This window comes from Juglans regia, chromosome 7 (genome assembly GCF_001411555.2).
Source record: "Juglans regia cultivar Chandler chromosome 7, Walnut 2.0, whole genome shotgun sequence".
NCBI classification, from domain to species: Eukaryota; Viridiplantae; Streptophyta; class Magnoliopsida; order Fagales; family Juglandaceae; genus Juglans; species Juglans regia.
The window spans coordinates 39,918,197-39,933,221 of NC_049907.1; the positions used below are offsets into that span (position 1 = coordinate 39,918,197).

The following is a 15,025-nucleotide window of genomic DNA, read 5'->3' on the forward strand; positions in this document are numbered from 1 at the left end:
GGACCAACTATGTTGGAGACAAACAGCCTCTAAAAAATTTACAGTGCGGTCATTTTATAAGGTGATACTAAATCAGCACCATACTGGTTTTCCTTGGAGGAGGATTTGGAAGGTCCATGTTCCATCAAAGGTGGCTTTTTTTGTATGGACATCAGCAATAGGGAATATTCAGACTATAGATAATCTGAGGAAGCGCGGAATGATTGTTTTGGATTGGTGCTTTATGTGCAAGAAAGAAGCGGAATCAGTGAACCATTTATTACTCCATTGTGAAATGGCTAAAGTGCTGTGGGATAGTGTGTTTGGAAGGGTTGGGCTGTGTTGGGTTATGCCAGAAGCAGTGGCTGATTGTCTAGCAAGCTGGACCAACTTTCAACTTCATACTTGCTCTCAAGTGGCAGCTGCATGGAAATTGATGCCTTTGTGTATTATGTGGTGCATTTGGTTAGAGAGAAATGAGAGGTGTTTTAATGACCGGGAACGCAATAGGGATGCATTTTGGAAGTTTTTTATGAGTACTTTACTTAGCTGGTTCTCTGCTATTGTACTCAAGGGTGGGGCTGTAAACGTGTTCTTGTCTTCGTTATTTTAAAGATTTAGCATGTAATTAGGTGTTTCTTTTGTATACTTCCTGTGTACTCGGGCTTCGCCTATTACATTGTGCCTAATATAATTCTAACTTATCAAAAAAAAAAAAATATTTTTATGATTTCATATTGAAAGATGTTTTTATCAGGATACCATTCTTAGGTCTCATTTGGGTAGTCAGATGAGATAAGATGATCTGTAAATAGTAGTAAAATGGTTTGAGTTAAGATGTTTTATGAGATTTTGAGAAATGAAAGAGAAAAAATTGAATAAAAATAATATAAAGTTAAAATATTATTATAATATTATTTTTTAATATTATTTTTATTTTGGAATTTGAAAAAAAATTATTTTTTGTATTTTGTTTGAAAGTTTGAGAAAGTTATAATGATTAGATAAAAAAGTTGAAAATTTGAAATTGAAAAGTATTTGTGTTTGTGGTGTTTGGATGTTGAGATGAGATGGAATGAGATGAGATGAAAGCATCTTGCAATCCAAACGGGGCACTGAACAGATGCCTTTTGTGAAAGGTTAATTTTCCTTTCCCAATTTTACGTGTGGAGACTTGACATATATTTTTTAGCATGAGTAGGATGGATATATATTGAACAATGTGCATATATATCCTCTAGGGTTTGAGAAGAAGAGTTATGTTCCATTGTGTTCTAGTAACCGCCCGAAATCTGGTACTTTTTAGCTTGGGCTGAGTTATATATTGTGATATGACCTCTAGTCTCTGCTTGTTCTGTTATAGTGTTTCTAGTGTAAATGCCGTTGAGACTGGGATCCGGATCCTCCTCAATGTAGAGGGCATTACAGATGTTTCGATTTCATTAATCTTGATTGATATTTTGATATAAACAACCAGGATTTTGACCACATCAGCAAAATTCTTTCTAACCAAAACATTGCAGAACCTGACCTCCATCATCACTTGTTGTCATCGCTATTAAGCAATGCAGAGCCCACTCGCCGTTCCCATTTGGTGAACAACAGCCAATGAATGCATGATCATCTGAGAAGTCAAAATTCATATGAAAGTACTGCATGCCATCTGATCTGTAAAGAATGATGTGCGAATTCAAGTTAGTTAATCTTCTTCTCTCCCTTTTTTTTTTAAGAAAGCACCATAAATTGTTAGAACATTCTATATACGTGTTACTTCTGTTCTCATATCAATTGTGTATGAGTTTTTAAGAGGCTCATCAAAGGAATGAATCTCTGCCTGTTCATAGCAAGCTTTCCTACGGTTCTGGTTGTAGTGCATGGCAAAATGGGTTATTTTGCTTTTTAATTTTTGCTTAAATTTTTTATGGATGGTTTCCTTTATAAAATGCTCGACAGCAAAATTGACTTAAAACCATTTGATGGTAGTGCAATAAACAAGCAGAAGATGAAGGAGGTGTATGAGTTTTTAAGAGGCTCATCAATGAATTTGGCAAGGAAAGCATGTGCCATCAAGTGGCATTAAGCTGGTGAAAAGGGCATCGACTATGATAATACAACAGCCTTCAATTTTGTGGTTGGATGTCATTAATTTTTGTGGGGATTTCTGACACAGTGAAAGTCAGCCCCCGAGTTCTCTGTTGTATAAAATTATAATAGCTGCAATTTACTGGAAACTATATATTTTGAAGTTTTTCTTAAACAGAGGAGGCAATCGTGTTTCGGAAATTATGTTTTTTATTTTATTTTCGGATGGGATAACGAGTAGGGCTCGAACCAATCTGTTTGATAGTTCGCTCGATACTCGTATAGTTAAACTCGAATTGAATTTGACTTGTGAAAAGAAAAACTCGTCCGTGAAAGTAGATACCCGCTCGATTAATAAATAACACATCCGACAAAATTTGATTTGACTAGGACTCGTTAAGGACCACTTATTTATATTCAAGTCGACTCGTTAGTTCGTCTCAATTAAAACTTATACATATATTGATAAATATATATTAATAAATATATACATACACCTGTGTATATATCTATTCTATTATTATAAGTGGCTATCAAGCCGGCTACAGTAATGAATAGTGCATTTTGTCCATCCGTTTTTTTCTTCCGTTTATATTTTTCATTCCAATTTTAGCTTTTTGTTAATTAAGTTAGTGCATGTGTTCCTGTGTAGTTTAGGGATATATTATTTGTCTTTTAATCATATGAATGAAATGAAGGGAATGGTTTTATTTTGTTTGTGGGTTAGTTCCCTATTATTTTCGTCTTCCCTCTTCCCCTCTCTCTCTCTCTCTCCAGACCCAAAATGCCGCCCCACATCCCCTCTCCAACTCGTGCCGCCATCGCCGTCACGCCGACCCAAGCACGACTCTCTTCATTCTGTATATCTCCCGAAACCAAAACCCTAATCTCCATTTTGAAACCAAAATTCATTTTATTCCAATTTTTTCTGCCGCTTTCGCTTTCCATAGTCCCAAAAATTCTTGTTTGGTTCTTTTTGTGAGACGCATTGTTTTGGTTGAGAATAGACTGAGGCAGTTACGTTTTGGCGTGATTATCATCGACGAAGGCTAGGGATAGTTCTCGATCTCTATCACTCCCTCTACGAGTGCCTTTCTCTCTCTAAAATCCCCTGTATTTATGGTAAGAATTTTGTGCTATTCAAACCCTAGGTCCTGATAGTAATACATATACATGTGGAGGCTCTAGGGTTTCTATTTTTAATATATTTGCTTGGCCTTCAAACTAAAATCCTGTTATTCGTTAGGGTTTCTTCTCTGTTTCATGGGAGTGAACTCTTGTTTAAGAATCCTTGGCTTTCTTGTTCTTCTTCCATTGTTGAATTAATTCTATTTTTGTTACTCGGTTCAATTTTTCTCTGCAGAGATGGGGTCTTCTGAGCGTGTTGTTATGATTTGCCAATCCATCTTTAATTAAAGATGGAGATGTAGATATGTTGTTTTCTTCAATACAATTTTCTTGACATTGCCTTTGTTCTCATACTCTAGGTTCTCACTTGCGAAAATGTTTCTTCACTTGATTGAAAAATAGATGTTATTAAGCTTGGGTTTGATGAAAGACCTCTTAAGTTCACAAAAATATAGGTGAGTAAAGTTGGGGCAGTTAGGTCCCGAAGTGGTGGTGGTTCATGGTTGTAAAGTAGGGTTGGTTGTTTGGGGATCACGCTCAGCCCGGTCGCACTTCTCATGACAATGCCACAGTGAGCCTCACCACCAGAGCAAACCCAACGCCGAGAACTACCACCACCAGCCACTGATTTCGGCTCAACCACCCCTTAAGAAAAAAAAAAAGAAGGTTTTTCTTGTCTCTCTCTTGTTGCTTTTGAAGAAAAGTGTATGCTTTTCGACAAAGTGGAGATAATGGAAAGAGAATGAAGGTTTGACACTATGAATGTTGCATTGCCGTTTTCTAGGGGTTTTAAATGACGAAAGAAAGAAATAGAAATGTGCTGGATGCTAAAATATTGAGTTCTAGTTTGTTTCTTGTTCAAAAAGTATTTTTGTCTAGAAATAAAATGTTTTATTATTTATGTTGTAAATACTGAAAAATTTTTATTGGTTTTATTTTCTTAGGACTTAAATGATGCTGATTTCTTTTTTAAAGAAAAGTTTCTAAACCAAACTAATTTTGAGGCATTTATTAAAAAGGGCTCACCCAAATGCATATCATGCGTGTTCTCTTGTTGGAAGCACAAAGTTGGTTATGGTAGGTCGTTTAGGGATAACCAAGTAATGGAAATCCCTGAAAATGCATGGAGAGAAGACCCTTATGGCATGGCTCTTGGAAATCATATAAACTATTATCTTCCCAAAATGTTAAAGTCTATCATCTTACCCTCACAAGAGGTGAGACCCAAATTTTTTTGCCTTTAATTTCTTAGGAAATGCCATGGTGATGGAGTGAAGACATGAATTTGTGCTTTTTTTTTTAAAGACTCTTTTTCACTTATTTCATATTTGAATTGGGGCCAAAGTATCTAATAAGTTAATTAATTATTAGGTCATTAGATTGATACAAGAAATCGTAAACCGTTTCCATGATTGCAAACCTTTTTGTCATGTTTTGTTACTTTATTCCAATTGCGATTAGCATCATATCATGCCTTACTTAAAACCGTAGAAAGAGAGATGGTTTAGCAAAATCAAATAAAGGTTTTCTCAAATATAATTATACTAGAAGACCACATTGACTTCTGATTGTTCACGCTTTGAAGTGTGTTGTACAGTTAGAATTGCATTTTCTTACTGTTGGAATAATAAAACAAGCTGACCATTTACATGAAGTTATGTATTACAAGTTTGTGCTGCGCTCCCATTTTGTCTTCTAATCCTTGGATTATGTTTACCTGCTTTTATGTTATAGGAGATTTGATCACACTGGCGACTTCATGAATCATTGGGTTGTTTAGCAGTCGACTTCATAAATCATACTGACGAGATATCTTTTCTTATTTTTCACTACTTTATTATTTGAAATAAAAAAAGGTTATTTTGTAATTTGAGATATTTACTACATTATCTATAATTTGATTGGGAGTTAAATAACATTTACTAGATTTCTTTCTTTTTAAAGAATAGTAGCCAAATTTAAATGATTTAGTGGCTGAGTGAAGGTAAAAATTGGGATTCTGCAATATGTATTTAACCTTGAAATGTTCGAGGATTCCAGTTCAACGATGTTTTGGCAATTCGAGTTCATTTTGATTTTTTCAGGCACCTGTATTTGTCAACAATTGGGTTGTGCATCCAAGATTAACGTACTCGATAATGGTTTAAATTGTGTTTTTTATAGAGCTCATACTTTCTTAGAAAATCTTGTGGAAGAATATTATGAGATAGTATACATTTTTCTCAAATCCGATGTTCACCATACTTAACAGTCATATCTTATTCATTGATTAACAATCTGTTAACTTATCTCCAACGCCCGTGGCTGAGGCCCGTGTCCTCTGCGGTACTAAACAAGACCAAAAGGACTGGCTTATTCCCTTTAATTATTATACCATTTGTTTCTATATTTATTAAAATTTACTTTTTGTTTTCATTCATTAAATTATTTGTTAATCATTTCTTTTTTAAAACCATATTATTTTTGTAAAAAAACTGTTTCACTCAACTAGGCAACGTGCTTTGCACGTTGCTCCGGACCTAGTACCTACACACACACGTATTAACTAATAATATCACTTTTATAATTAAATATATAATGTGTAACCTAATTATTCATGTTTATATATTGAATATACTTTATAGCTATATTTTATAATTTGTATAATAATTAGTCAATAAGATTTAATAATTTCATATACTAGTATGTGAGAACTATATATAAAATAAATATATGCTATCATATTATGTGTATGTATTAATAATATATGTAGGCATATAATATATCGTTACTATAGATAAATATCAACTAGTTAGATATTAATTATTTATAAATTTTTAAAATATTATAATTCAATAGAAGTTTTACTTGTTAGTTATACAAATTCAACATTAGATTTTTTATTTTTTATTTATCTAATTTATTAATTATTAAATATTATTACAAATAAAATAAAATAAACAATTCAAGCCAAGCTTGAGCGTAACTCGGCTTGAGCGTAACTCGGCTCGAGCTTGAATTAAGAGTTTAGCTTACCGAGTCGATCTCGAATAAGGAAGAAATAAAAATCTCGAGTTTAAGTATTTTGAGTCAAGTAGATATCGATAAGCTAAAGACCGGTTCGGCTAAGCTCGATTATAGCCCTAATAACAAGTAATGATTTGTATAGTCTCAAAATAGACAAGTTTCGCTCAATATTTTTATAAAAAGTTGGACTCCATCGTGGACAAGTGTTAAAAATTATATTATTTTTTAAGTGAAATTCACTTTTTTATAAAAGGTTTGCATGTTTTAAACTTGTACATAATATTACTCGAGTACCTCAAGTACTCTCACTACTTGAGGTACTCGAGTACTCTCACTACTATTCTTTATTTTATTATTACTTTTTACTTACCTTTTTACTATTCATTACTTTTCACCTATTTTTTACTACTATTCAATATTTTATTATTACTTTTTTATTACTTTTTCACTAATATTTACAAACATTCTCAACACTTCTCAACACTTCTCACTACCCAAACGTACTTTAAAAGTATTCTTACTTGATGTCCAGCTAATGACAGTTTCTGTTGTGAGAATTATGTATCTAATATTATTTGCCATGAACAGAAGCAACACGAACCTTTTGACCTAGAATTTTTAATAGGATTTCTTAAGAAACTTTATACGGTAAATCTCGTTTGAATGTTATGCATTCTAAGTTTTTGAACAAGATTTTAGAGTATGAAATAATAAATAGATAGATACATCAAGTAAGAAATACTGATGGCTTGTTGAACCATGTGGTAATAAATGATCATACAATTTAAATATTATATGATCATTTATTATTATTGAGATTTGAAAAAATTGAATTATTTATTATATTTTATGTGAAAATTTAAAAAAATTATAATAATTAAATAAGATGAAATAAAATAAATTGAAATGAGTTAGATATACTTTTGTATCCAAACCGGATCTCGTTTATTTTTGTAAGGAAAATTCTCATAGATAATTACAAGTAATAGAGAAATACTTTCGTTCGTGAATTTTTTTATTCCCAATCATACAAATCTTTGTGGCATATTTTAAATAGCTGTTTTTTTAAGATATAGATATATAAAATCACTTAAGATCTGCTACTTAATTAGTGTGATCAGTATTCCTCTGAATAATAAAATCTACTTCATTGGTCTATATCTCTTGCTTTACAGAAATAACCTTAACCTCATAAGATCTTAGTTATTTGATTGGGCTTAGAAACCTGGCCGGGCTTGAAATTTGAATGGGCTTCGAAACGCAATTGACGGAGCGACCAGCTAGACCCGAAAGGAACCGATGCCGTACATTTTTCTTTTCCTTCGTTTCCTCGGCAAAGAAACGGAGCGTCGAGTATGTAAAACCTCTGCGGCTGCTCTCTGAACTTGGTTCGTCACCCGCGGCCCGTCAGTTTTATCAAAATTCTTACACAAAATCTGAAACCTTGGAAGCAGAAACGAACGCCGACTCTGTGAATCCTTCTAGGAATGAGTTACAGAAGGTTCTGCTGCGAATCCTTTTATCGCTCACATTCATCTTTCTTTTACACATAACATTTTAACGCAATGTGACGCAATTAACCTCATATTCAATCGATTTTATTTCAAATTCTCTGTAGTTTTTCTTTATTTCCTTGGTTATGAAGATCTGGATTTCAAACAAACTCGATTGTTTTCTGTTTCTTTTTTCTTTTTTTGCTTAATTCAGGTCTATCTTATTGAGTTTCTCGTAGATGTGGGTTATTGAAATCTTAATTTTGGTTTTGATTTTGGGTAGAGGTGTAGGGAGCGGGGGGAGTGAATTTACTTGGACTTGAGGTTGTGGAGAACCAATGCTCTTTGATGCAATATTATCCGTAAATTACAAACGCGGTCATTCGCGTATTGTTGAATTCAGATTTTCGTTCCTCGATTAGTATGAATCTAGAATTGGATTAGTTTGGCTGAACGCGATCAACCATTTAGGCAAAATTGCAAGCACGACAGGAGAATAGACAAAAGAAACAACACAACCTGGAAGGGGGGGGGGGATCTGATGTAGATTTATATTATTAATGTGATGGTTGGGAATCTCTTGACAATAGGTGTCTATTATATTTTTTTTATTATTCCTCTGTGATTATTTATAAACATGTACGTGAGAGCATGTAAATGTGAGTCTGCCTGGAAGGTAAAATTATCAAAAAGTTTTATTAGAAAGCAGGAGATGCATTCGTTTGTTTTCGCAGATGAGATGAGATAAGATGAGATGAGTTGAGATAAAAGTTGAAAATTGAATAAAATATTGTTAGAATATATTTTTTTAATAGTATTATTTTTTTGAGATTTGAAAAAGTTGAATTCTTTATTTTATTTTGTGTGAGAATTTGGAAAAATTGTAATGATTAGATGAGATGAGATGAGATGAGATGAGATATATTGTAAAAACAAATGAGTAAGTGGATTTCTTTCTTAAAACTTTCTCACTAACATTTCTCTTGTGGGAGCAAGACTCAGTTCTATGAAATGTCGGACGGTAAAAACCCTATTCTAATTCAAAAGCTATCTGTATATCGATATGCATTTGAAATTGGTATCTTCCCGGTACTGCTTTTTCCCTGTTTTGCAGAAGTCTCTGTTAAGTGTACGTAAACAGAAAGATAACCATCATAATGTATGGTATAATTTTTTGTTCATAATTATGGCATAATTTCTTTCTGTACAGGGAGCACCGTGCTTCCAGAGCATCTCTATTTGATGGTTTTGATGGCCTTGAGGAAGGTGGTCTTAGGGTGCCCTCATCACACTCCCATGGAACTGACGATCATGACAATGAGAACGCTGTAGACAGTCTGCAAGATAGGGTTATATTTCTTAAGAAAGTAAGTTCAGTATAGGAAAAAGGATGACCAGTGTTGGTGAGTTCTCTGGCAATGAGTTTCATGTGATGAATACAAGTCTCCAAAACTGTCATCTATAATCCTAACAATCCCAATATATCCAGTAGCATGCATAATTAGAAAAATATATATATATATATATATCCAGTAGCATGCATAAATGTATTACAGTGCTCATTCATTGGATAAATTCCCTGTGGTTTATATATTCTTTAGGGAAATATTGTTGGGGACTACCTTGGAAGCAAATATTTGTTTTAAGAGGTGTTCTGAAATCATGCTCATCGTTTTGAACAACATTATGTATAGGCACAGTTTTTATATGCCATGTCACCCGTCTCATGCCTGTGCAGACTGTCATACACTCTCCAAAAGATGCATTCATCAAACCTTCTTTTGTCACTATGTTAGGATTACATATTTGTGCACCTTTATGCAGCTTACTGCATGCTTTCTTACTTGTATCTAAACTGCCATTATTTATGCTGTACAGAACTGAGATGGTGTATGAATGAGTTAGTTGGTTAGAGAAAGGATTAGAGTCATTCTTTTTAGATGTAATTTCCTTACAAAATAACTTCTTATTGATATATTAGCTACCGACAGTTAACAGGGGATATACATGAGGAGGTGGAGAGTCATAATCGTTTGCTTGACCGAATGGTAAGTGTGTTACTAACACCCCATATGAGTGAAAGTTGTTTCATCTATGTTGTAAACCAGTTCTATTTAAAATCAGGGTAACGACATGGATTCATCAAGGGGCATAATGTCAGGAACCATGGATCGGTTCAAAATGGTACATGGACAAGATCTACTTTACCACCTTGCTTGTCTTTCTTTTTATTTTATTTACAGAGCTGTCATAATGGTTGACTAAGGTGATATCATTACTGTGTAGGTATTTGAGAAGAAATCAAACAGGAGAACATGTACTCTTGTTGCATGCTTCGTGGTTTTCTTCTTAGTTATATTTTATCTCATGAGGTAAATAATTATACTGTGGTAATTACTGTCATTTGCAAATTGAATGCCGTACAAAAGGGGATAACCATATCAATCATTGTAAATTTATTTTAAAGTTGTAAACTCAATGGTCTACCTCTATGGAGATGCTTATACTATGTAACTATGGTATTTATACTCACTCACCTATTCTATGGTATGCTATCTTCTTAACTGTATGTTTCTTGCAACAGAAATATTTGGACATGTTTGATAAACTGAAATCGTCTCTCCAATGGTTTATATACTCAATTGCCAATTCTATGGAGTTCTGATGTATTTATGTCAACTCTGGGGGTCGAATAATTTTCTAAATTATAAACCTACAATTCTTTTTTAATCTTGGATACAATAATTCCTAATTACTGCATTACTAGTTATAGGCTTTCCTTAACAATCTGGGCTGACAAATTTTCCAAACTCAAATTCGATCATCATGAAACTAGTTTTCTTTTTGGGGCGCGTTTGGATTTCAAGTTTTACATGCCACTGTCTTTCATGCTTGTTATCTGGAAGAAGTTGCATATCCTTTTTTGGCTTCATTTGAATGCCATTTTAGGGCTTCCTTAGCAGCCATCCTTGATAATTCCGTGCATGCTGATGTTGTGTCATGAAGATAGTCACACTCATGAAGCGCTTGGTACTTATTCTTTGATCAACTGTAATATAGGTTTTGTGGTATGAATTTTCTTGCACAATAATTAGACATCGAGATGAAACTTGACTCTCTAGTTTGAGTATTTTGAACAACTCTGTCTGTTTGATGCTGATTGGCCTATTTCTTTGCAGGGTCCTCAGATATTTCATGCTTGGCTGAAGTCTATTTCTAAGAATCCATTTTGCTCCTTGGTCGACAGATGCTGCGAAGTACAAAACATGTGCATCACCGTGTATTAATCCTTTTTTCTTTCTGACAAGAAACAGATATGGGAGATTGAGTCGTGGTTTCTCTGCAGTTCTGCCACAAGATTGACAGAGGTTCTATGTTAGCTCCAATGGCCAGTGGCTGAAGGTGTAGGCAGCCTGCCTCCCACGGATTGAGTTTTGAAGCTGTGCGTTGAATCTAAACACAATATATTTTTTTAATAGAATTTATTGTGTTTCTAATTAGGGACTGAAATCAGGCCAATAAGCAAACTGAGGATTTCCCATAGCTTCTTCCTCGAATATTTCTTCAAAAATAGATTAGATTATCTAAGGATCGGACTTCAACAGCCCAGATATTGTGGACCTAACCCTGGTTCTATGCATTCAAATTCCAACGGACCATTTCAAAATTTAGAAGTCTAGATATCCACCTAAAGTTCATTTACTACAGGCAACTACTGAGCCATGTGTGGCTTGAAATCTCCGTTGGATCCTCCCAACCCGTCTCTTGACATTCTCCCCCATTTGTAGCCGTCTTCCTCATTTCTTCCTTTTGCACACTGCCAATACAGACCCTAACCAATACAACTTTGCCACAATCGTCCCCCCGTGTTCACATCCATCATTTATCTTGGATCCTTAACCTTCAGTTATTTCCCATACGAAGGTACACTAGGCATTATTATATTGGTGCATGTTGGCCCAAGCGGTGTGCTATAGCTGCATTTGCATTTTGTTTCAGTGAGAGAAGGAAACGTTGAATCCCCACCTTCCTGCGAAATTTTTCTCTTGCCAATTACAGAAAGAAAGGGTCTTTATCAGTTAGTTGTTCAAGTACTGGTTGGGCATCCAATTAGATTGGGGCTGGGGATCATGTTTTTGCTTTACCGGAATTATCTCCTTTCGTATAGCCTATATACCCAGTGTATGCCCGAGACATTGAGATTGGAAAAAATGTAATATGTAGACTAACCAATGGGCAATTTGTTCCCTAGTAATGGAGCCTGAATTTGATTCTTGTTGGATCTCAAACGCGTAACCCCTAGATTGATTTCGGGCTCAACCAACTCTAGGCCCCAAACTCACTTTTTTTTGGTGCGCGCGCCTGCAGAATTGAGTTATAGATCTGTTTTAAGAAAAAATCTAAATCACACTCTACTGTTTGTAGTTTGTAGAGTCTCAGCACACTCAACGTACTGGGGTGAAAAAAAAAAAAAAAAAATTCTTCACAGTGTGCTGCGGCTTCCAACTGCTCCCAAGCATTTCTCCTGTTTTAAAGTCATTCGGTAGGTATAACAAAAGTTGCGAAGCCTAGCGAAGAGTCCTACGAATTTAATGAAATTGTAGGGTTTCCAACCCCTTGCATGCAGGTACTAATTTGTAGGAACCTAAAGTCCCCCAAATTGTTACCCTGTATAAAGGCGTAATATAGGGGTTACCTTATTTGGATTAAATGGTGTCCATAACTCATGCAGGGTAATTAATGCAGAGAGGTGACCACCACGGCACCACCCATCTTTGAGATACAGTGAACTACTCATTAACCGGAAGCCTACCAACCTCTTTTATATATATATATATATATATATATGTATGTATGTATGTATATATATATACTTAAAAACAACTATAAACGGATGAACATAAATGAATGGTAATAAATAGTAAACTTGTTTTTCGTTTTTCTTCTTTCCCTTACATCTCTCTCTACATCTTCGTCCATCTCTAAATCTTCACAGCAAAATCACTACAAGAAACAGGACCTTTCCTCGTATAAAAAATAGTTGCAAATAATCCGTAAATTTGTTGCAAATGATCTTTCTCGGCAATTTTTACTGCGCCGCATGTTCGTCACAATTCTCAGTTCAATTATAAGTTAAACTAGCGAACTATAAAAATCACCACAAAACAATACTTTTTTCGACGATTTTTTTTTTAGCTGCAATTAGTCAAAAAATCGATGCAAAAGGCCTTCCCGTTTGATGCCAAATCGTTGATAAAAGTTAATTGCGGCGAAATATGTCGTCACAATAAAGTTTTTGCAGTGAGTAATTGTTGCTGAAAAAGAGTATTTGCGGCTACATGTAAGCGCCGCAAATAATCTTATATGAGGAAAAAATAATTTCCAGCGAAGTGTAGTCCCTGGAAATAATGTTTTAGAAAATTAAAAAAAAAATTGCACAAAACAGAATGATCGCTGCAATATAATACACATCCCTTGCATCTTCTCAATACAACTCCATTTAATATCTAATTCTCAAAGTAAGCCTCCAAGTGAGCTTCCATGCTTCACTTTATAGTTCATTACAAAGATCCAAGAACTTCATCATTCCATCCAAACGAGAATTTAAAATTTAAAATATCAATCAAAGCTACACAATTTAATTCAAATTCAATGTAAAAAGCCCTTGCTCCATTCATTCAAGTTAGCTAGCCCAAAAATACTACACAATACATATTCATTCAAGATCCATTCACCTTTTCATATTCTATATTACATAACAAAACTCAAGACCTTCCATTGAACAAACATAAATATATAACTTCAAACTAGTTTTAATCACTAAACAGAGCAAGGGAGAGAGGGAGGGCCTCGAGCTGTTGGGCTGGGCGTGGAGAAGAAGGAGGCTCCGATAGAGAACTGGCGACGGCGTTGACGTGTGGGTGGTGGCGAACGACACCCCTAGTGGCGACGATATAGTGAAATTCGAGAGAGAGAGAGAGAGGTGAGGCCAGATTCGAGGAGGAAAGAGATCGGCGGTAGGGGAGAAGGAGGGGGTGGCTATCGAGGTGAGGTGGCGGTGGCGTGGTGGGGTCGTTGGCGACAGACTGTGCTTACTGGCTTGGGTTGTGCTCGAGAAGGAAGAGTTGGGGAGAGATAAAGGGAGAGCAGGGGGAAGGGCTGGAGGGAAATGAATGGAGAACGAGCGGACATTTTAATTTTATTAGCTTTTTTTGGCTTAATCTCACTGCAAATACCAAAATCCTCGCCGCAAATAAAAAAAGTCATTAGCAACAAAAATAATATTGCTCCAAATACTCATTTGTGGCGACTAAACATCGTCGGAAAAACAATTACAGTGCATTCAACAGGTTCAAACTTCGTGCTGAATTTTGCGGCGAAATTTCAATTCGCCGCAAATAAGTAGTATTTCCAGTTATTTTTTGCAACAATTTTAAAATCGCTGGAAATAAACTATTTTGGCGATTTCTAAACATAAAAAATCACTGCAAATGACCACTTTCGCAATCACAACGATTAACTAACCGTCACAAAAAAATAGTTACTTTTTCCGGTGAATTTTTGGTCGCAAAAAGTCACAAGTCGTTGCAAAAGATCAATTTAGTATTGTGGCGAATTTGTCTGTCATAAAAAGTGAAAAAATCGTCGCAAAAGACCATTTTCCAACTTGAGCGAATTTATTTCCAACAGACAAAAAATTACAGTAAAAAGCCTTATTTCTTGTAGTGAATCATCATAAAATCACAAAATTACAAATCAGGGGTCGTCGGCTGGAGGAAAGGAGGAAGTGAAGGGGTCATTGGCGAAGGACGAGGCTGGTAGTGGTGGTGCCGTGCCGTAAGGGTGGCTAACGGCGGCGCTACGGGGAGAAACCCGTGCGTGTAGAGGGGTTGTGTGCGTGGAGCTAGGGAGGAGCCACAGGTGGTGGGTTCCATGGAAGTACTCCACGGCTTGAGGATAACTCGGTGGTGGTGCTTGGTGGAGCTGGGGCTTAGCCACGGTGGTGCAAGGGTGGAGAACTGGTGCGTCGAGACCCATTTCGGGTTGCTCGCGTGCGGCTAAGGGACGAGCTGCCAAGGGGCTTCGACGGTGAGGTTTGCTCGCCGGCGTGAGGGGAAGCCTGTGAGATGGTCGATTACGCCGCAGGGTCGCGCACGGTGGCTTTGGGCTGCTTGAGGGAGGAGATTGGGTGAGAGAGAGGGAAGGCGTGCGTGGGGAATGAGAGAGAGGGAGAAAGGAAAAGTGAGGGAAAATGTTAGGTTTAAGATTTTAAATCCCAACTATTTATCTTGAATCTTCAAATTTAATCTAACGGTGGAGGTTTAAATATTGATTTA

At 35.6% G+C, this 15,025-nt stretch overlaps 1 protein-coding gene across 1 annotated transcript; it reads left to right on the top strand.

The window, feature by feature from the left end:
* The first annotated feature begins 7,509 nt into the window (after positions 1–7,509).
* LOC109007210 (bet1-like SNARE 1-2) lies at positions 7,510–11,188 on the top strand. The gene is made up of 6 exons (XM_018986790.2): positions 7,510–7,696; positions 8,899–9,055; positions 9,680–9,736; positions 9,813–9,872; positions 9,975–10,060; positions 10,868–11,188. The coding sequence occupies exons 1-6, from the start codon at positions 7,683–7,685 to the stop codon at positions 10,893–10,895; spliced, it is 402 nt and encodes a 133-aa protein (XP_018842335.1). The 5' UTR covers positions 7,510–7,682; the 3' UTR covers positions 10,896–11,188.
* The last annotated feature ends 3,837 nt before the right edge of the window (positions 11,189–15,025 follow it).